At 41.2% G+C, this 23,999-nt stretch overlaps 1 protein-coding gene across 1 annotated transcript; it reads right to left on the reverse strand.

Annotated features, from left to right (window-relative positions):
• Positions 1–3,243: 3,243 nt before the first annotated feature.
• Positions 3,244–23,858, reverse strand: LOC133964870 (growth/differentiation factor 11-like). Its single transcript, XM_062399176.1, has 3 exons — positions 23,069–23,858; positions 9,052–9,425; positions 3,244–6,534 (listed from the first exon to the last, which is right to left on the reverse strand). Exons 1-3 carry the CDS (start codon positions 23,481–23,483, stop codon positions 6,157–6,159), a joined length of 1,167 nt encoding a protein of 388 aa, XP_062255160.1. The 5' UTR covers positions 23,484–23,858; the 3' UTR covers positions 3,244–6,156.
• Positions 23,859–23,999: the final 141 nt, after the last annotated feature.

A 23,999-nucleotide genomic window follows, 5' to 3' on the forward strand; every position in this document is an offset into this window, starting at 1 on the left:
GCGTAAATAAAATATTTTTCAAGGCCACTTCTGGAATTCCCACCTTAGTCTTGAAGAAGCTTATAGAGGAAAAAGTTGTGATTTTAAACGTATTTATTGATATTTAAAAGACTTAGCATGTGTAATATCATTCATATATTTCCATTAGATACTACTGGAAATGATCTGTAATGATTTATATTACTATTTAATTGATCTATTCTCACAAAAACCCACTAACTTTAAGTCACATAAGAAAGGCAACCTTATCAGTTTCTTCCAACACTCTATTCTGTTGAATAGCTACAATTAAAAATTAATCTCCAGGGTTAATCAGGACCAAATCCAAGCTTCAAATACTGTGTTTATTCTCTCGATAAGAATGAAAAGCCCTCACTGACCACATCAGAAAGGACAAACAGACTATAATTAAGACCTCGGCATCTCCTATTTGGGCCTGCAGCTGTTTAAGAGGAAATCCTCCAGGGTAGGGGTGGACCTCTTGTCCCCAGGTAAGCTTTCAGATCTGTGGGATGTTGGTCTGCCGTCAACAGCAACATGCCCCGGCAGGGCAGGTAGGAGGTGTCGGCCAGGCACCTCACCACCGTCTATATGACAGACCCAGCAATCGTCAGCTCTGAACCAGATGGTGCTCCACAGCACAAAAGAGTGACAGCTGTCAGTCACAGGACGTGAGAGCTGAGCCACTTCAGTGAACTGTGACCTTATGACTGCAGGTTGCACAGGAGGGGAGAGAAAATGATGATAAAAGATTTCCACCAAGTGGTGTTAACTCAAGGTGAAACGTTCTGTTCCTACAAAAACTCTTTACAGGATAACATCCACAAAGGGACTAAGTTAGGGTGTTGTCACCGATTTTTGTAGAAAAACACTTAGCATTGCTAGGGTAAAACCAGAAACACTGCAACAGCCTTTAGTACAATACAGCTGATAACTGCATTCACTCATCAGTACTACTGGCCACTTCTGTAAAAGCACTGATATAACTAGGATTTTTTTAAGTATGAAGAGATGTATAAAAAATATGAAGGCGACAGGAGCTATATATAAATATAAAGTTGAATGACATAAAAGATAAAAATCACACAATATATCATCTACATGAAGTGGAGCTCACACAACAGAACAACTGGAAGTAACTGGAAGCCTACTTCTGCTAAGGAGGTTATGTTTTTGTCTGCATTTGTTAGTTTTGTTTTCAAAGTTATACAAAAAGTTTGGTATCGATTTCAACAAAGCTTTTGTCGTGGAAGGATGAGGTATGCAACAGGGAAGAAGCCATTCACTTTTAGTCTGTATTTAGATCAGGGGGCAGATCCAGGATTTAGTTTTGCTTAAACATTATGAGATAGGGAGTTTTTCAAAAAATGTCTTGTTTTCTCAGAGAATAATGAATGGATCTCAATGCAAAAATCAGGCATGGTCAGGAGTATGTGAAATTAGTTACAGATTCAATCAAAATCAGGAATTATTGAATTTAAATGTGGTTGCATGAGGAGACTAGCCTTGGTGTAGGTATGCATGATTTTCTTGTTAATTGTATGAAATAGCCTATTTAAAAAAAAAAAATTTGAACATTTCACGTAGCTCGTGTGGCTGCCGACGTATCACTGCGACAAAAAAACTTGTGTCTCCCCAGATCATTTTATTGTCATGTGAGATTCTTTCATCCCATAAGAGTGTGTGTGATCTTCCCTCTAAACACCGGCCAGTCACAGAGCCAGACAAAAAGGTGTCACTGATGACTGTGTCCAGCAATTGAAGCTATTAAGAGCTGCCCCCAATTCACCTTCTTTCTTAACTTTATGGCTATAATAGCCACAAAGCTCCTCCTAACCCCTCCCAACCCCCTCCGGCCTCTCTCCAGGCCTTTATGGCATGTTCGATATTCCCACTGTATTGTACTTTTCTCTTTTTTGCTTTCCACAAGCACCTCTGTGGCACACTGGAGTATTTCTTTAATGAAGCTGGGTCAGAGGTCACCATGTTTGTAGTCTTTAGGCTCTGGGTTAAGCATTCAGCCTTTCAACGCTTCACATCCGACTTGTACAACTTCTCCGTATGTGCTAAAACAATAAAAACATCCATCAATGTCCTCCCTTGTCTATATAGGGCGGGTATGACGGATGATGTGTACGGCACATTGATGCACTTGAGGGGCAGGGAACTGTGTGAATGTTTGTTTATGTCAAGTGAGGATTTGTCAAAAGGTTTATGTCATTGCTGGCATGAGTCTCCTCACGCTTGTACTGGGTGGTCTTTGTCTGTTTGCATCCGTAAAGAGCTTCATTCTCACTCTCATTTGTCCCCTATTGATTCTCTAAATTAGGTTGATGAGAGGCCCTCCTATCAGGTGGCATATTAATTGGGTCAGGCTGGATCTCATATGAAATCCAAATAATGGCGACCCAAGCCCCAACACTAAACCGTTGTCCTCTGAACACTCTCTTTCACCAATTAGCCTCGCAGTGAATCTGCTTCCTGCCACCTCTGCTGCCCGCTATGACGTTCTAGGAATCACTAAAGCCACTGGTAGCTTCGGTGTGTGTGTGTGTGTGTGTGTGTGTGTGTGTGTGTATGTGCACAAGTCAGCTCACACTTAATGTGAAGTGCCTGTGTGTTTTATAGACTCATCCCAGTGACTCAGTGTGGACACACAGATTTCATGTTGTTAAATGTAATCTACATAATAATGATTGAAAAAATTGACAAATATGACGGTAGTTAGGCCTGGTAAAATATTAATACCACAAATCACAGTTTCAGGGGACTACACAAAAAAATAAGTGTATACACTAAATCTAATTATTCACAGATGAAGGAATGATTTGATAATTTAGTTCAAACCTATCATGAGAAAATGTTCTTTAATTTGATATATATATATTGCATACATTTTGTCATGTGTGACAGCACTATAGAGTGACATTCAACTTTAAAGTCTTGATGGCATAATAACTGATATAAAGTTACTTAACATGTTAGTCCCTCTGAAGTAATTTGGAACTGTGAATCTTATTCTATTGTCTACATTTCCAAACTCAAACTCGATAAAGATCTGTAACTCGTGAATTCTATCATATTATAAACACCTTTATAATGATGCAGTCATATCTGATCTGATCTTAGTAAATATTAGTACTTTGATAGTGTCTCAGTGACTGAGTCCATTTACTGCCTTAACGATTCTGTGCTCGTGCTACAATTTAAGGAGCATCACACAATAGAATCAAACAGCAGAAAAAAACTCCCATAAGCTAAATAAATGATTTATTGTACAAAAGAAAGATGACAGCAAATAAACAACAAAAGGCAAAAATAACAATTGAACAGTTATTCATATGCACACCATTAAACTACAAAGTTGGGGTGAATTTTTTAGGTACACAAAGAACGGAGGAATGAAGGGGGGTAAAGTGAAAAAACATGAGAAGCGGTGAACCTGTCCAAAACATAATAAATGTCAACATTTGGGTAGGTATTTACATAGAGATTTCTTACTCTCATATATTTATATGAAAAACACTCTCACACATACCAGTATACAAACACTACAATTCAAAACGCAACTTCTCAACAGCTTTAACCATTGTTAAGCCATAGATGTGGGCACAACTATTATTATTGTCATTTTTTATTATTATAATTATTATCATTATTATTATTGTTTGTTTTGACCACACATTACCAGAGCCGCTACCATCAGTCACTCTGTCAATAACTCAATCTGAACCTGAGAGCAAGGGGACCCTGTGGTATTTGTCTACACTTCTTGGGGAGGGGGGGAGTTGGACATTTTATGGGTTAAATGTTTGCACAGATTAATCAATGACAAATTTTGAAAAGCAAGGTTTTCTTTTTAGAAGGCGAAAGTGAGGTAGACAGACTTTGAAATGCATTGTAATTCATATTAATAAATAGACAATTGACCTGTTGAATTATTTCCAACCACTGCCCCTAAACCACCGTTTTCTCTCCCTTTGAAATGTTCTAGCATATTCCTGTGATCACAAAAGTTACAGCACACAACATGTCATCCTCTACTTTGGCTAACAATCCCTGGATACTCTTCCCACATTCTCGTATGGGCTTCTTTCACTTAATATACACACAAAGGCAAAAACATGTCTTTGCAAAACAGTCAACACGTTGTTTAAGTCAAAATAATGTTGTCTCTCTAACATTGTAACAGATTAAAGTTGGTGGGCGGGCCATTTCCAGTTAAAGCATTCTATGTTCATCGATCCAGACACTTATTACACACATGACTTATCACCCACAGCGGGCGAGGAGGCCTTTAAGGCCGCTGGTTCGGTTTGTCCAGGTTCCAGATTGGATAGAAGAAGTGTGTGAGTGTATGGACAGGCCCCTGCCTCAGACAAAAGTCAGGAAAGCGTGATGGTATCAAAAAGAAGTGATAACCTCTCTACTTTATGGTTTATCACCAAAGCTTGAATAGCTTTTTTTTTTAAATCCTATTCTGTACAAGCTCTCTTGTGCTTGGTAAAACACAAACCACACTTTAACTCCTAACGCCATGAACGTCCCATAGTGCAAAATTTATTGTTGGTAAGGTAGAGTGCCCCCAAAAAGGTTTTTGTACCCCTTTTTTAATATATACATATATAATTTATATATAATGTCAGAAGGCTCTTCCTTTATCCAACAGCATAGTGCTTTCGTTTACAACAAAAGGATATCTTTGCTTTGACATCCAGGAGACAAAGACAGACTTCAAGCATACTAATCTACACTGTATTCAAGCACTAACAACATATTCTCCATGATGATGATGGTGGTGATGACGATGATGATGAGGATATAGCTGAGGTTGGGGGCATTTCACAATGCAAACTGGTTCTCTAAACTTTAGTTACATTCTCGTGATGTAACTCAGTACAGCAGGTAAAGGATTTTTCTTTTTCTGAAACTAACATTGAAAAGAAGGGACTTGACAGTGTATTCTAACACAGTTGTGAACGCTGCTGTAAATATTTGTGTGTCAACATGTAGTCAGAACACTTAACATACTGTAGTGATGCTCAATAACTTTTGTGTTTCATTACAGGTTATGCTTAGCTGTTGATTTAGTATTTGTATTACATGCTAGGTCCCAGGCCTCTTCAAGTCACACGACAGTGCATTAACTACTGTTTTAAACATCTAATGTAAAAAAAATGAAGGAGTTGAAGTAAATTTTCTTTGTAACACGGAAGAAAGAAAGAAAAACTGGCAGGTTCTCGTCATCTTGCTGGACTCGCCATCCTTCTCCTCCTTTTTTCTTCCTCATTTCCAAGAACAACTTCATAGTGCATCTACATTAGAGTTATGTGTCATACTTTAATGTGCAAGTCCAACCTCAAAATCTGAATGTAGAGCGGCAGAAATGGCTACACCGACTTCATCTATCCACTTAAAAACAAAAAGACAAATGTAAGCGGGAAAAGGTTTTGCAGATGGACGAGAATGACAGAGGGGAAAAGTTTGGTTTTGGATCTCCTCAACTTCACGTCCCTGGAGCCCATCTCTAAACATGTCTAAACAAAATATTGGATTTTGCACGGAAAGTATTACTAATGGTAAAGTGATGGATTGTGAAAAGGACTTGATCATGCCCTTGCCAACTCTTTTGTCGATCAAATCTCACCTGTACGTAAACGTAAAACATCACCTCAGGACAGAAGCTGCTTTAAAAATAATATTGTAAATGCTCAAGTCTCCTGTGTCAGTTCAACTCACTAACCTGGACATTTCACAAAGATGCCATGAAAAAAAAAACACAAACAAACAAACAAACAAACAAACTCTTTAACCCCCCACCCCAACAAAACTAAAACATACTCTATAACATAGTTTTGTCTCATTTACCATTTTTCTAAAGCTGCTTCTCAAGTTCAACCTCTTTAAATTATTCATCATGTTCTGTATTTCCATCACTCGGTCCCTTTTTAATTCACGTGTCATTTATAACTTTTTTTTTTTTTTTTTTCAACATTTAGAATCAATTCAATAACTAGAAAGACGGAGACCCAGTAGGATGTTTTTGTGAAATCTGGTGCCGAGGGGTGGGTTCTGGTGCCGGGGGAGAGCTCCGTAAGGGTTTTGGGTGGTTCGATGCAATGGTGGCTGTACACAAGTGTGCGTTCGCCCCGCAGCCTAAGAGCAGCCACATCTATCCACCACCATCCCTGGGATCTTGCCATGGATAATCTGCTGCTTGTCATTGAAGTAGAGCATGTTAATGGGGGACATCTTGGTCGGGGTACAGCAGGGCCCTGCTGAGCCACGGGGGTTAGCGTGCTGCACCAGGTGGGTGTGTGGGTACTTCTGCATGAACATGTACTCGCATTGGCCGGAGCAGTAGTTGGCTTTGTAGCGTTTGGGGGCAATGATCCAGTCCCAGCCGAACGCCTCGAAATCCACGGTCAGCGGGTAGCGACAGCAGCGGGACTCGGTGGAGTGCTCGTCGCAGTCCAGGCCAAGGTTTCTGCGAGAACGCTTGGTCGTCTCGAGAACCTTTACTTCCAGGAACGGCTGCTGGAATCAGGGGGAGAAGGGGCAGGGCGAAAAGAAAGAGGTGGTTATAAAAGAACAGCACCAGAGACGTGGCTCACACTTCAGCTATGGAATAAACAAGTAGTGACAACTAATCAATAATGCTCATCACTCAACCTGTCAACAAACTCGAGTCAGAATAGCATCTATCAACGTCGGCTAACTTTACAAAAGAAACAGAGGAAGTTTCCTCTTCTCTCCCTGCACGATAAAAATACATTTAAAAAACGACTGCTGTTAAACTCAAGCCTTTTCAAATTTGAACTACTAAGTAATAATAACATATATGATTGACTATGGCTTGGTTAGGGAGAATGATTAAATACATTTTACAATATCAACTACTTTTCAGATTCAGTCATTGTATATCCTAGTACATGAATAGCACATATGACTGGTTTTGTATAATATCAGTTAGTTTACTACACTGATGTGACCCACAAAGTATTATTAATAACATTGACTATTCATAATTCATTATAGATTATATAAAAACCTATCCCTACTCCTGAGACCAGAGTAAACAAAACTATATCTAAATGTTGAACCTTTCATCTCATTTTATAGCTCAGCCGAGTTCAAGCCAGGATCTGATCTTAGGAGTAACCATGACAGTGCAACACAGAACAGTGACACAATGAGTGTTTACAGTTTTCCATCAGCCTCTCAGTTTATAGAGTGCATGGTGTCATTATAATCTCTCACTTACTCCAGCATTAATGATGGTTCCAACCCAGTTTGAACCAAACAAAGCTGTTGAAAGTGACACAGACAAAAGGTTGAAACTGCTTTAAAGTCACTATCATTTTTCATGAGGCTAAATGACTTGATTTGTGATTTTTAAAGTAGCAGCACAATGTGCCGTGTGAGCAGGGATTCAATGAGCACTGAGAAGAAACTGGTCTCTCCTGACACTGATAGCTGACTCTGAGTGCTTGGTTTGATCCATGACCCTGGAGGTCATCTGCTGTCTAACATAACCTTGACCTGTGGGCAAAGCACACGGATCAAATATTTTACTCCATCATGTTTGTTTTACAAAGCCTTCCTGTCCTCACAGTGAGTCCAGCTGGGCTTGAGCACAGTTTTTTGTGACGCATTCAAAAGAGGAAATAAGCTGAAAGGCCGTTGGGGGGAGACCATGTCAGCTTGGCCTTTAGGGCTTTTGTTGTAGAAAAAAAAAAGACCCAGAGGATCACGGAGAAGCAGAGTTAGACTCTTTCCTTGCTTGTTGTGTTTTGTTTTATTTTTGTGCACTTGCCTTGTGTTTTTGATCTCTTCCTTTTTATCCCGCTCAAGAATAATAATGCACACTGTGCACGCTCTGTGCTCCAAGGGCAGTGATTCACTGGCCAAGACACCAGAGCTGACCTCTGATATGTGTTGTGAAGATCTGACCCAAATGACCACTTGGTAAATATTTGGTGTTTCTTAACTGGGATGACTGGCCTATATAATTCAACATCGAAGTAGTATGTAACTGTCAGTCGAAGCAACTCTGGGATTTCTAACTAGATTAATGGTTCACGGGTGGTTTTGCTTTGAGACTGAAGTTTGAACTCATCGGTGCAGCCCCATCCATTACATTAGACGTAAAGGCAGCACTTCATCGTGGAAAAAGAGAACCAAAGCAAATATGTGAGCCCAAGGTAAGTGATTTATGTTTTTTACATTTTAGGACTCAAGAGGTATCCTCTCAACACGAGGCAAAATGCACGGCAGCCTGAAGAGAAAACATTCAAACCTTTCAGCATTGACTTTCAATACAAGAGATTTAATCAATGTTTGAAATATATTTAAAATAAAAATTGAAAAATGCATACTAAATTTAAGGATTTCTTAACTATGTGAATCAGTATACTGTATCTCCTCTAATCTGAAGATGGGATGTGGAGATGAATATTGATTCAAAAAAAGCAGCTGTGTTTACAATGGACTTAAGTAAATATAGATTGGTCACTTCTGTTTGATGGTAACAAGGGGAAAACAAGGGGTGGCTTTTCAACACACGACTGGTATATAATCTTTCCATATAGTATATACGTTATATTCAAATTATATGGGGTTATACTAGTGTAGTGCCCTGTGGCTCTGGAGCTACTTCAGAATTATTTCATTTGTGAGTCCTCCTCAAGCCGTTCTACAAGATACTGTCACTGTGTTACATTGTTTGTGTGCCTGACATTGTGTGCAGAGCCTATTATTAATATGAGTAAAGTTAGAAAACTTTTGTTCTCATTCTACCTGGATTTTCTGCAGTGAAGATTTTATAGTCAGTGTTTTCATAAAATGAAACAGAAATAACCTACAGAGTCCTGGTCGCCCATTCGTTGAACAGGCCAACACTACCTGTGCCAAGTGTAAGCTGATCATATGAACAGTTTGTGAGATATGTGTTCAGCAGATGGATGGCTACCCCCCCCCCCCCCCCCCCCCCACACACACACACACCCACACCCACACCCACACCCAAGGGACAGGTCTGAGGGTCCTTACCAGCCCCTCCTCCCCGGGTCTCAGCGAGGTAACTGCCAGATCATTGCCGCTCTCGTCGAAGGCGTTGATGTCGATTCCCCAGTTGGTGTGCGGCTGTTTGAACCAGTTCTGCAACACGTGCTTAAAGTCAATGCTCTGCCAGTGGCCCACTCTGGAGTTCAGCTCTATCTTCAGGGAGCGGATGCGGATGTGGCGGCTGCCCTGCTCCGTCACAGGCTTCAGCCGGAGGATCTGCAGGTAGACGGTGGAGGTCTGCTGCAGCGGCCGCAGGTACACCCACAGCTGGGCCTTCAGCACCTTGGTGAACATCAGCTTGGGGCTGAACTTGAAGAAGCAGCAGCTTGGCTTCCCGTTCACCTGCACCAGTGGCTCGGCTGTGGAAAAAACACAGGTCACAGTTACACTTGTGATGTATATGAAGTTTACTGTATACATACGTCACTGAGAAAACCTTCGTTCAATTGATATTCAACTTCCCTGTTTCATATTTAATGTTTCTTCTTCTTTGGTAACATGTGATTTTCTCATCCAATCACACCAAAAACCTTGAAACTTAAATTCTATACCACCAACAGAACATTACTTTATGAACACATTGCATTAATGTGCTCATATGTGGTGCTGAACATTATTCAGCAGGTTTTATCTGTTTACTCATGTTGACTGTTTCTGCACCGACATCTGCATCATTCATCACAAGTAGAGATTGCTCCCATTCTGGAAGCAATGCACTCATCACTGGTCGTGCACCAGAGTCCAATACTGAGTATCACAAGCAGCAAATCAGAGGCTTTAAATGGGAATGAAACTCTAATCTCAGTCACTACAGCCACGGAGAGACAGAGATAAGATCTGATTGAAACATGCTTAAAAGCTGATAAGGACAAACCACGTCACCTCTGATCTCTCTCTAGGAGAATGAAGTGATCAGATATAATAATGTTCTCACACAGACTTAAAAATGTCTCTTAGCATTTCTTTTCATTCATCACACTCATATATTCTTTGTACAGAAAAGATACATTTTTAGTTACTGAGCTTCTTCTTTGAACCACAACTAATGTGCAAATGTCCGAGGCAGACTCTGCATGAAATGAGAATCAGTGGTCAAGGTAGATATTTCAATTGTTAATTAATTGTAAAACAAGACGTCTTTGTGATTTCAAGGAATTCTTCCCACAGTAATGTCGAGCTGCTGATGGATTAAAGCAGAAAGCAGGTAAACTTAAGGGTTTCACACCATTCAAATGATGAGAAACAATCTGGACTGAAAACACTGTCGTTTTTATGACAGAGTAGTAAATTTAAATGGAGCCGTGAACAGAGTTGTGACTGTTCGGGAGGCAGAGGGCACAGCTGCAGTTATTTGGACTGTTCGACTTCACAAGATGTGTACGTGTTCCACACACTGATCATAAAATCAGAGACCACCACAGCTCCACACGTCACTGACACGCGATCACACTTTTTGTGTGTGACTCAAATGGATGAATTGAGGAGTGGCGTGCAAAGTGTGTAGCGCAACAATGGGATAGCGGTTGTTTTCCAGATTAAAATCCCAAGTTTCTTCTTCCGCAATGAACATTACTTACCTCAGCCGAGGAGATATTTCATTTAACCCCTGTCCGTTTGTTTGTCAGGTAATGAGCATTTCTCAGATTTCCATGAAACTTGGTGGAAGGATGGAAGATGGAGCGTCGACATAGAGGCAGATACAGCATTCATTTCTATAACATTGCGAGAAAGTGGGTTGAATGCAAGAATGCAGAGAGATTGAGTAAATATTCAGGCATATTTTTGAACTGATATCTATGAGTGAGTACCATTTGGAGCGGCTTTAGCGGAGGTGTGCGCTCTAGTGAGTGCCATTCTAGTTATGGATTTGAAAAACTTCACATATTCTTCAAGTTTGATTCCATTTATCTCACAAAAAATAATCTTGTTCAAACAAAGAAAAGATGAATCTAAACCTTTATTCTTGTTAACCTACCAACTGTTCTATCTGCGTGTGAGCCATCCGTTATCTCATGTGCACATGGTGCTGTTGTTTGATTTAGTCAGGTTACATTTGTGATTACATCCGGGTTGGAAAACAGATACATTTGCATATTAAAACAAGGATCAGTAACGGTGGCCAGTAGCCAGATGGTAACCTTAGATTCCCCTGGGTCAATCGTAATGAAATGGTCTCTACCTCCACATTGCAACTCTCCAAAATTAAAACATATGAAGTTTTTTAGTGGCCCCTCCTAACAAATATATTTGGGGATTATGGGTTATGTCAAAGACCACAAGGCGTCCCCTCATATCGGCAGATTTATTCCTGTCATGATCCTCGGAGCTGGTCTTTCTGTGATGTGCACCACATGTCAAATCTGCACTTGGTTCATTTACATAGACCTCACTCTGATATAATGACACCCATCCATTGCATTCATACATTCATTTCCATGTAAAGCGTTCATTTATTAAGGGAAATTTATTCTGAGTCTATCTGGCATAATAATTTGCCAACTGAGTACAAAAGAATAGTTAATCTCCCCAATTTCTCTGAGAGTATTTGACCTATTCCAACTCCAGATTTGAGCAAATAAACATCTGTGTTCTGTTTTTTATCTAGAAGTGGAGTGTTGTTGCTCCATCGTTTGAAAATAAGAGAAAAAAAACTAAACTGCACGGACCTGTCAATCACTGCTAAATCTGAGGTTGCTCAGGCAACCTGCAAAATGCTTCCTGGGTCAAAAGGTTATTTGGCACCTCTGCCTAGTTAAGAAATGGGATCAGGGGTCAAAACCGTCAGCCTCTTTACATCTCAGGGGTGCTGGGGAGGGGCAGGCCCTAATAGCCAGATTGAGTTTGAAGGTCAAGGTCGACCTTATGGCAATGGTAATATGTCTTTCTTCACAGCTTTTCACCAGAGAATCTTTTGAAATCTCAGAGACACAACAGCACTGAATCAGCCACAGTTTGTTTTTGTTTTGATTAGGGTGGAGATTCTCCAGCCAATGGTGGACTGTTTATCGAACCTCAGTTGACCAGGAGGTAACACTGCACCTAGTTGTTTTCTTTTTACACAAAACAAGTGTTATAATTGAAATATGGTCATGCATTGAGGGATATGAATTCTGCAAGGTACAGATGGACTATCCATTAGAAGAGTCCAGGGCGAACGTTGACTAAGAGCCAAGCCGGGGACAGACGTGGTCCTTCAGCCTGTATTTTCCAGGGACAGTCATTAGTGAGTGTAAATTATACAGTGTCTCACGCTGGACAAACAATATGTCAATGTTCCTTTTGGTGGGTTGCTGGGGTCACAGCAATTAACGTGGGCGGTGTTGTGTTCGCTCATCAGCACAAAACTGGGAATGAATGATTCTGCAGTTTGCTTGGGTTTACTTGTTATTACTACTTTTTGTTTTATTGTTTCGAATAGCAACTGATGGGGACAGATACACACGGTTCTTCCTCTGCAAACTATTCTCACTGCTTTGGCGGAGTCATGGCAGAGAAAAAAAAGGAGACAATCCAGCAAACGCTACTGAGTTCAACGTCTCGAGCAGAGGTTTTTCTTGAGGAGGAGTAATCTGAGAAGCAGGGCCCTTGTGCCGTGATCCCTGGTTATTAAACACACCTGCACAACATGTGAGCTATGTGATGTTAAACAATGAGTGCATTGATGGGCAAAATCAATTTATGTCTTTATGGATCCTTGTAAGTGCACAAGTAAGCGGCAAAGCGTGGAGGACAAATGCCTGCAGCTTTATTACAGCCCACATCTTGGCAGCGCTCTGCACTTGTGCAAAGGCGAGCTTGTAAAGATCAGAAAACTGACGGGATATTTAATCCTCCTACCTTAGCTAACAATCGCTCCAGCTCCAATAACACGCTAATGTTGGAAGAGGTCATTATTTTAGCTGGAGCTGCAGTTTTTATAGCTTAATTTCCTGAGCTTTAGTTATAGCTCTTTGCAGTAACACTCTGATTTCAATCCTGCAGTGAGGACAGAAATTCAGGTTTTGTGTTGAGCCCCACCTACTGGAGCAATGGAACCTTTCTCCCCGACCGCGCGGATAATGAGGGAATCTGGCCCCTTTACACTAAGAAGTGAGAAAACAAGTAAAAACCAGGCGAACTGTGGAGTGTGATGTGTTTTTTTCAAGAAAAAACAGGCATGTTTGCTTTTCCTCCGCGTGTTTCCAGCCTACTTCATTATTACAGCAGCTTATTTCCCTGTGGTATAATTGCAGCATATGCTGCACATGAATTTTACTGCCATCACCCAGCAGGCCTGCAGGTGAGCCTATCAAACATCTGGTGGATTCCCTGGGTACCTGTGTCCCAGAGTTAGCCCACAGCCTCCTATACATGCATGTAAAGGGAAACATATATACGGTATAAGGGTTTGTTCACCGTGCCATCTGTCCGCTTTGATACATCCGGAGGCAGTTTTTTAGCGTTTAACGCTTTTAGTAAAACTGTTGAAAACAGATGGAGAGAAGAAGTCATAGAAGTTATATGATGTAGGTCACAAGTTACCAGAAATTCCCTAAAAAAATTATGTTATGTGATAAAAAAAAAAGCAGACTCTTTATTGAACAAATTATAGATGGAAAAAACACATAAGGAACTGATAGAACTCATAACGAAGAGAAACCTCACTATATTTACTCTGATGTAATCCCTCCACTCGATAACACAATCGTCACAATCTCAACAAGATTATATTGTTGGCGAAAATACGAAAATAATTGTCTTTAATTTTTTAGAACCTTTTGCCAATGTTAGATTTAACTTTCTTTCTCAAAGATCTGGCAACAACAAAAAAAGTAGGCTACTGGATGATGAATTTGCTTGGCAGTGACTGATGACTGATTGGTTGTCACGAATTAACAGATTAGCTATCGTTTGTTTTCAGCTTCAAAATAACCTGAATCTAACTCACATTTTATGAGAGAAAAAAGATTTAATTACGGGTCACTTTTAAAAGAAATCCAAACTCGTGTTCAACAGTCGTGTGCATGTGTTGTATACATGTGTGTTAACATATGCCAATCAGGTGAAAAAAGCCAGCTAAAGTGGGGTGGGGAGAGAAATGGTCACCTATTGTTAATGTCCAAATGGATAATGCATAATGGTATAAACCTAGATAGGAGTTACATTTGCATATATATATCTATATTTTCTTTTCTTAATGGGAAATGCAAATGTGCCATTTTGTGGTGAGTGTGTGTTTGGGAGCCTTCATGTTGAATAAATGTGACTCTAGGGTATCCCCACGCACCTCGGCATATTAATCATCGTGACACGTTCACGACCCTTCTAATAAGACAGGGGCCACAGTGCACCCCCTCAAACATCCCATCCCACCCCAGCCCCACTCCCTCTTTGTCCCTCGGCCACTCCCAAGGGACGGGAGAGGGTAGTGGGGGAGGCCAGGCTCGAGCTGGGTTTGGACGGGGGGGTGTGTGAAGTTAGACCCCCTCATTCAGAAGCTGTCCCCTGGGACAACGGCAGGCACAAGACTCCTATTAGGACTGAGAACAGTAGCCCCCCAGGAGCAACAAAAGACACCTCCTAATGCTCCCTGTTCTAGTTCAGCGAACACACACATACACATCCTCACACACACACACACACACACACACACACACACACACGGAAACATGCAACTGCACATAAACACGCACACAAGCTCCAAACTCACTGACATCAGCAAATAGACTCAAAGCTCATTGGTTTTAGTGTTTGGGGTTATATATGATGTATTATAAGGGGAACGTCTGCGGAACATCTCCAGCAGGACGGGGGCAGAGCGTGAAAAGAGTGAGCGTGCAGTGAACTGCAATAAGGTGGACAGCTGGACAGCAGGAAGCATGCTGAGGTCTCAGTGCCTGTGTTCGTGTGCATCCACACATACATGCAAGACGTTAATGTCAGAGGACAATGCTCTGCTCTGCCTCCAAAACTTTTCACTTATTTCACACGAGCAGATCTCTGGGTTATGACTCATCTGAATTCAGTATAACATCAAGTTATTTTAAAGGAAACATAACAGATTGAAACAAGTCATTTGTTAAAGTTAAAGACCATCAGTTCTAACAGCTCTGGTGAAAATGCTTCATCACCTTCTGAATGATTTCCACATGATGCTTTTTGAAGGAAAACGAAAGACAATGCAACTCCATTCATTTATGGAACAAGTTGTGTTAACTAGGATTAAATTAATTGCAATAAAGAGTGAAACCTCTGTATATGTTGTTTATATTGTGATGTCTTTCATGGTCCAATGATGTGCCGCAAATGTATCAATGTATATTTTAAGTTACCCAAAATGCACCGTGATAAAATGTCAGTGTGTGTTTCAACTCACACGTCACTTGTACAGCCAGTAAACTTTTATAATTTTCTTTAATTGCAGACAAAAAGGACAAAGTGATAGAACCTCACGCAGCCTGTTAGTATGTCAATAAATGTGTTGATAATATGCTTTGTCTTCAACTGACCATTTTTCTCTGAGATTACTGGACTGCACAATTGATCTATTGATTAACTTTATAAAAATAAAGAACAATGTTTAGAACCACAGTCTACACCTGCTCCGCTGGTCATCAAGCTGAAGCACTGTCGACAATTGTTGCTAAAGAAATCAGCGCATGAAAATGAATCAGTGTGTGACAGAAACCTGCTTGTTGATTGGAACAGCTTTGATTTTATCATCAGTTTTAGACAGTAATAATGGTTTTGACAGAAGACATGAGTCCATTAATGAGTCAGGGGACTTAGTTCAGAGGTCTGACATAACTGCAGGAAAGAGAGGACGAAACATTGTAGAAGTTTTCAGATAACAGAGAATATTACTAAGGAAGCAAAGCAAATATACTCATGTAGCACATTTCGACAAAAGGCAATATAAGATCTAATGCAATCAGTTTTCAGCCTTGATTTTAAAGAACTAAGACATGCAGCAGATCTACAGTTATCTGGGAGTTTGCTCCAGATATGTGGAGCATAGGAACTGAACGGTGCTTCTTAGTTTTGACTCTTGCGACAGAAGCTAATGACTGCTGACCCTTGATTTTTCTTCTCCATAAATGACAAATTATGTTTCATCTTTGCTTCATTCAAGAAACTTCAAGCACATCCAACTGTTGATTTGTTCATTGCATTTAGTGAGAGCTGGGATTATAGTTCTCTGGTAATATGGTCATGTGTGTCATGTGCGGGATTATGATAACATATTTTGTTTCCCACCAGCTAATGAATAGCTGGTGGGATTATTTAGATGTTGAAGAGAAGAGGCCCTAGAATAGAGTCTTGGGGAACTCCATGTCGTATTTGTCCACTCAGATATGCAATTACTCACTAACAATCAACTATGAAAAGATTATTTTAGAAGAGAGCATTTATGAGTTCCATGAGAATGGAAAAGTAAAGAGCAAGTAACTGTTTCAGTTCTTTCATGGGACCTATATTATATTTTCTCTGCTCATAAAGTAATTATTGTTTAACTTTGTTAATAACATGAATGTTTTAATTTCCTATAGCAGCAGATTGTGGATCCAGACGTTTCTTATAATTTGTAAAGAATACCAAATAAACACTGTTTTTTCAGTGAAAGAAATGCTAAAGGCGAGATTATTCTGAATTGAACAGGTATGCCTGTTAACATTATAACACGATGCAAGTTACCTACAACAACACATGATATATAAACACTGGATAACACATGATCAGTATCTTTATAAATGGATATTTTCAAGTTGTATATTTATAGGATAAAACCACAACAAATTGAATGTTTACAGTTTCCTGGTTGAGGCCACTGCCCCCAAATTCATGTAATAAACAAGATAAAAAGGTCTTTATACAGAGAAAATCCCTGCAAGATTAAAGCTGAGACTAGACAGGTTTGCTAAATGGTTCAAGATGGATATGGTAGATAGATAGCAAGGTGTCACTTTTTTTTGTCATTTTATGACAATTTTCTAGACTGCAAACAGTATAATTTTAACATGTTTTATCAATTTACTACTGAGTCCAAAAACGCTACTGACTCACCTCAAAGAGTACATTTTGCATATGTGTGTAAACACATTATATTTCTTCACAGTTCACAGGCTGTCTTAGAGGACCAGTGGCTTGGTCCATGAACACTGACCAGGATGTGATTCCTTATACCTTCCCTGATCATGAACACAGCCAATTGTGTTTTGCTGGAGATCTCACAACTGGAAAACTAATTTGAGAATTATGCCCCCATGCCACTCAAGCTATTGCCATTGTACCCAACTTACAATACTTTACAAGCAAAATAGTACAAACACCTGATTTCCGATCACAGTTATGCAGTTGACGCCCACATTTATCTATTTGATCTGCTTTAATGTTCCTCATACAGAGTCTGAATTCCCCAAAGCTAATTCTCTCTTTCTTTTGTCATAACTAACATCTTTAGACCCTGTGGTAACTGTTCAATCAAAACCCAACATGGAGAGGCACCACTGATTTATTAGGCTCCATGTGGCTGCAGCAAAACTCCAGGATACAAAAGACAATGACTAAAGCAGGTGGTCACTCAACACATCAAGTCAATTATACACACCAAACTACCATCCTGCATCCTTCTTTATTTGTGTTTTCCCTTTTGTGTCCATTGTCTTTTACACATCTCATGAGCTGCGTCCATAAGCTGTGCAGTATGTCTTGTGGGAGAGGTGATCAGTATTGATGTTGCTCAACCTGAAACACTCTAACACTGCATGAACGCAAACTCATAATAATATTGATTAGTTTCATCACTTTAAATGCTCTAAAACGTGTCATATTTCTGTGTGTGTTTTTGTTTGAACATAATTCCGCGACTAAAACGAATCCCTGAAGAACCCAAATCTGGGTTAGCCTGAGCTATGACAGAGTGTTTCTCTAAAGACAAACTCAGTGTACCCACTTTGCGCTACTTTCTATGCACCATGAAAGTATCTATCGTTCCCCCTTTATGAGCTTCTCTTGATCCATCTGTGCTTGTACATTATATAAATCAAACCCTGCTCTTGTCCCTAAAGAAATCACTTGGACTGTGCATTTTCATAATGAACTTCCTGGAGTGATGTGGGTACGGCAGGCAGAAAATACAACCACAGGTGATAAATCTAGTGAGAAGCTGCTCTCCTTTGCACGGAAAAGAGGCTAATTAAATTTTCATGTAGATAATCATGAGCTAATCCACTGTTAATTGTGCCTCTTTCCAACACAGCGGCCCTCTCATGGGATCCAACATTATGCCCATGCAGCATTTCCTTTGCTTAAATGCATCTTAGATTTAATGGACTCTTCCATAAACTGATCCTCAGCAGCTCCTCGCACGCGACCACACAAAGCCTGAACGCATCCATCAACAATAATCCCTTCAATGATCTACATTTTATCTTTTCACTCCCCTCCTCCTGCGCCTCCTCCTCCTCCTCTTCCTCCTCACTCATGTCCCTACACAGGGCTTAATTACTGGCCTGAAGTAATTATTTCCTTTATTAGTGAAACATAACATCTGTTTCAGGTCTTTTTAATTGTACCTATAAAACCCTTCTATGATTTCTGTCCCTTTAGGATAGAACTGGGCTGCTTGTTGCTCCCTGCGGACTCCCTGAGATCTTCCTTCTAAGCCTCCCCCTTCATACCCGCCGCATGAGCCGCAGCGCACCGAACTCAGTCACACTCTTTGACATCCTTTACAGAAGCAATGAAGAGCTCATCAGCAGATACACGCAGTGACTGAGAAAAAAGGAATCCAATTATTCCTGCACGGACACGTCCACTAAAAGACATTTCAAGCAGTCTTGCATCCCTCCTCCAAACTTCTCAGGGCTGTATTTTTGGTAAAAGCATGCATTAAGTTCCAAAGCAACATATTCCCATTTGCCAAAAGAACAGGCCGGCTGCAGGGACCGGTACACGGGAGCGTGGGAATAAGGGACGGAGGTTGGAAGGAGTGAGATTCCTGAGGTCCTGGGGAAATTTTGTCCCTGTATTAATAGACTTTAGTCCCTTTGAAATTTTATTAGCCATAAAGATGACAGTATGTTGTGCAATTTCTACAGTCCTGTAGACCTTTCTTCCTTAAGATTTTACTCCTATTTAAACAGACCAGTGGTGCCCTGGTGTCCAAACAATTCAACACCAAAGTTTATCTTTCCCTCGACTGATGCTTGCAACTACACAGGGAGAACAGGTGTCATCGTCAAACTGAGACCTCCATGGAATAAATAAATCTATAAAAGCCTCACATAGTCATTCTAGCAAACACTGGCCAGTGAGTTGAAGACAGTCCGACTTTGCTGCTCTGTCCTTTTAGCGCTCTCCCTCTTAATTTTTATGGTTCCTGCACCTTCAGGAAATGACCCTTTTATAGGGTCAACACTATAAAAGACTTGTTTTTTGTGGGAGTGGTTAGTAGATGGGTGTGTGAGTGAGCGTGTGTGTGTGTGTGTGTGTGTTTGTGTGTGTGGGGGATAAGTGTTCAAGTTACTACCGGTTCGTCTCTGCTGCCAAAGAAAGAGACCCGATGAGGTTAATAGTCTCCTCTTCCAATATATCACATAGCTGTGAACTCTGTGACCCTTTTTGTCAATAGGAGAACTTTTCTCTGGAGTGTGTGTGTGAGTGTGTGTGTGCATGTGTGTGTGGGTGTGTGTCTGTGAGAGAGAGAGAGAGAGAGAGAGAGAGAGAGACAGAGAGCATCCTTTGGCATCTACACGAGTGTTCACATGTGGAAATGTGTACATTCAAACCATTACATGTGTGAAGAGGTTCCTTTTATTTACTCCAGAGTTGTGTAAGCCTCTGCTTGAAGTGAATGTGCCTCATCTTAGCAGAATTACATAATCTTTGCAGTATAGCACTTTGTTATGGCCAACACACAGTCACGTGGACGAGACAAAATGTGTGTGAAAAAACATAAGTTACAGAGGATTCAAGAGAGCTGAGCCAGTCACAAGCAATGTTTCAAATGTGATCTACTTTATGTCTAAACCTCAGTTTCAATAAAGCCTGATAAAGAGGGTAAGCCAGTGCTGCTCTCTGCTGGATTCTCTGTTACTGGACAATCTCAAAATTACAGTCGTAGCAAAAACATATCCCACAGCAAAATCGCCAATAACCTGCTCATGAACAACTTGTAACATCCATGCAAGAGAAGTGATGATACAACCACAAAGGCAGTAATCCAAGTCAACAGAGGTGCCACGGTTTCCTACTTCTCATACGCTCCAGGACAACAGTACTATATCCAATTGGTCTCTTGAAGTTAAAAAAATGTGCGGTCAGTCGGCATCAAAACAAACAGAGAGAGACTGAGCGACAGAGAGGAGGAGATGGTCGCTGACGGCAGAGGAAGGTTTGGTCGAAACGTCTTGGAAAGGTGACAAATGGGAGACTAGTGGGGTCCAATCCTCACCCCACCTCTGGCAAAACAAAACCAAGCTCCACAATACACGCTCGCCACAACGACACACAAACATCAACACTCACAAACTCCACAGATTTGCATTCATATGTTCATTCAAACAGATTAGTTAATAAACTGTCAACACTCATCCCCTGTTCTGTGCTAGAAAATGACCCTTATATACTGAGCTAGTAAATTGAGCCATTTGTATGTGTGAACGGCAATCGAAGCGGGTACCTACACAACTCACTGTATGCAGGGAGATGTTTTAGAACATAAAGTGCTGCACTATGGTATAAATAGCTGTACTTTTCCATGAAATTTCATAGTAATTAGAGACCAAGAAGCATGGACCCTCTCAACCCCCACTGCGGCACCCACGTACCTTGAGTGAATACTAAGAAGCAACTCTGGCACAGGTCCAGTTCAGTATGTACTGTGTGAACCCACATGGCCCATCAAAGGCAGTGTGCACGACCGTGAAAGGGTGATTGGGTTCGAGGTGCGCAGGGAATAGTGTTTGAAGTCCTCCTTCTATCAGAGAGACAGAAAAAGGCACTTTTAATCCTGTGGGATCACCAAGGCGCCACAGGCGAAAAAGAGATGCACTCATTCTCTCAACTCTTCTGAGTACCGGAGAAAAAGGAGAGAGGAGAAAAAGGGAGAGAGAGAAAGGCTAACGGGGAGGAATGTGTGGGCGGGGTGAGGTTGTGATGATGTGTGTGTGTATTGTACAGATGATAAGAACTGCAGCTGACATAAAGAGATGAAACGTACAGAACAAGAAAGGAAACGCTGTAACATGACAGATAAAGCAGTAAAGTCAGAAACATGCACAAAGCCAGCATCATCCACAATACCTATCCTATGGCTTGAGAGGGTATCCAATTACTTTGCATGGTGTTCTGTGTGTGCGCGTGTGTGTGTGTGTGTGTGTACTGTACAGCTGATATGTGAGTTTCATCTTGTATATATATTAACAGGTGCAGATGGAGTTATCCATTATGGGGCTGATGTGCTCATCAGAGAGATCACAACAAGTTATTACAGAAAATCTCTGTTGTCAGCATGAATCACGTACACTGTACCCTGAGTGTTTGTGTATGTGATAGATAGATAGATAGATAGATAGATAGATAGATAGATAGATAGATAGATAGATAGATAGATAGATAGATAGATGTTGATGTTGTTTTCTGTTATAGTCACAGAGACAGGTCGGAGGGTGATAAAATTATATAACGACAAGATATTAAAATGCAACCGGACCAATGCATTCAAAATATATAGTTATTTAGATGGTATGCTTAAATATACACCCACTACTAAGCATGGAAATCCAACTAATTCCATAACAAATTACACTAAGAGAGTTTTGCATTCGCAAGTAAAAATAATCAAGATCATAACTATTTACAACTTAATCTAACGATGATAGATAGATAGATAGATAGATAGATAGATAGATAGATAGATAGATAGATAGATAGATAGATAGATAGATAGATAGATAGATAGATAGATAGATATCAGGACTATATATTTGTTCAATCATGGAGTAAAGGGAGAACAAACAGATGATTTGGAGTGTGTTTCCTCCGCCTTGTGCAGAATATATTATGTGTGTAAATGTTGTTGAACCCCGCAATTCTGCAGGGAAAGGTCACACACTCCCCTCGACACTAAGTGATTCTCTGTCTTTGTGTACCCGTGGTGGAAAAAACGCGAGCTGCGCCTATAAACTTCGCATTTAAAAGGCAAGTGCGGCCGAGGGGGGCCACTGCATGAGGGGAACAATAGCAGCTTTTTGGACACACTTTTTCTCACTGCGATGAACAGCAGGGAAACCGGTAGAGGCTCCTATAAAAGAGCGATAGAGCACAGCTGCCAGGGTTCAACAGTAATTTTATAAAACGTCTCCAAGGGCCCCGGCCTGCGGTTTATCTGTGGATTTATGGGAAATGAGAGGGCAAGCAAATTGTCAGGGGGCAATAATCGCAGGGCCTCATGCACGGCATGATCATAACTCCAGAATTTAGGGGCTTTTATGCAAAGCAGGACATAAAGGCTAAAAGTGATGCAAGTGCCAAATGCTGCATTATCATTAATAATGCATTTGATGGACTGCCACGCGTTTAGCACAAAAAATATGAACTAGAAGGATAAAAAAGTTTGGACATGACAGCAGGATGGTGCACGAGCAGCTATACCAAGGACTCTTACCTCCATCAGCACCCTCATCATCATGAAAACAAAAGTTCATCAGTCCATATTGGAGCTGTCTGTCTCAAGCTGATGAGGCTCTGGCTGCTGAGTATTGATTTATCAGCTCCACGCGTAATCCTTATTTTGACAGCCGCGGCCAACAGCTGACCAGAGCCATTTGTCTAATTTTATCAGTCAAACAGACATAGTGGACCCACAACCGATTTCAATGTGAAAAAGTATGTTGTCTCACTGATTTGACTCCTATGTCCACGCAGCAGGCCCCGGGTCACTTGAACCTATCTGTTCCACAATTACGCACACGACGCATTTGGAGACAATATTGCTGGGGGGTTGTAAACAACTACTCACGCTCAGAGGCCATGGTGATCACGGACTCCGTAGTGGCGTGGTACTCATCCTCCTCCATAAACTCATCCTGGGACGACGCGTCCCCCTGGAAGTCCTGGTGGTCCAGGAGCTGCTGGAGCGGAGGCGCCTTGGGCAGCAGCTGGTTGACCACCTCCCGGCTGATGTTGGGCGCATGCTTCAGACGCAGCTTGCTCAGAATCTGGGACTTGATGGTCTCCAGCCTCAGCACTTTGCTCTGCTCCCTCCACACGCATGCGGAGCACTCGTGGGCACCGGCGTCCTCGTCCACAAGCGGCAGCCCGGCATCCGTGGGCGTCTGGCTGGCAGGATGCAGCAGCAGATTGGGCTCGTCGCTCCCCGACCGTCCCAAGGAGATGAGCACCATCAAGCACAGCAAGAAGTTGTACCTCGGCATGACGATGCGCGGACACCAGGCAACGCAACTTTTTCTTTTATTTCTCTGCTCTTTTTTACTCCCTTGATCCTTTTATATCCTCTCTCTCGGTCGTGCGCCGTTCCTTGCCTTATCCTACAAAAGGCAGGGAACCAGTGACATGCGTCTAATCCAACACGGTCAGCCCAAAGTTGCAGTTTTTTTGCAGCAGAAGCCTTTGCAATAAATTCTCCAAAAAAAAGAAAGAAAAGTGCGTTCCAGTGTTTCTCGGTACAGGCTGTGTGGATTGAAAGTGAACTAATTATCTGCCTGAATGCATGCACAGCCTGCTCACATGTAGCAGGATATAGGCTCTATAATGGCTGTTTTGTGGGTCTCCTGTACAATTTAGTCCGTGGAGGTGTGTGAATGTTCAGAAGTGTCACTGAAGAATGTGCAAGTGCGGTCAAAACGGGGCTCTTTATATATCTCAGCTGCCCGGTGTCGTAATCCGCCTCCATTGGCTAAGATTGCAACAAAAGGCTTTTAGGTCTGTCA

The sequence above is a fragment of the Platichthys flesus genome, chromosome 2 (genome assembly GCF_949316205.1).
Source record: "Platichthys flesus chromosome 2, fPlaFle2.1, whole genome shotgun sequence".
Classification (NCBI taxonomy): Eukaryota; Metazoa; Chordata; class Actinopteri; order Pleuronectiformes; family Pleuronectidae; genus Platichthys; species Platichthys flesus.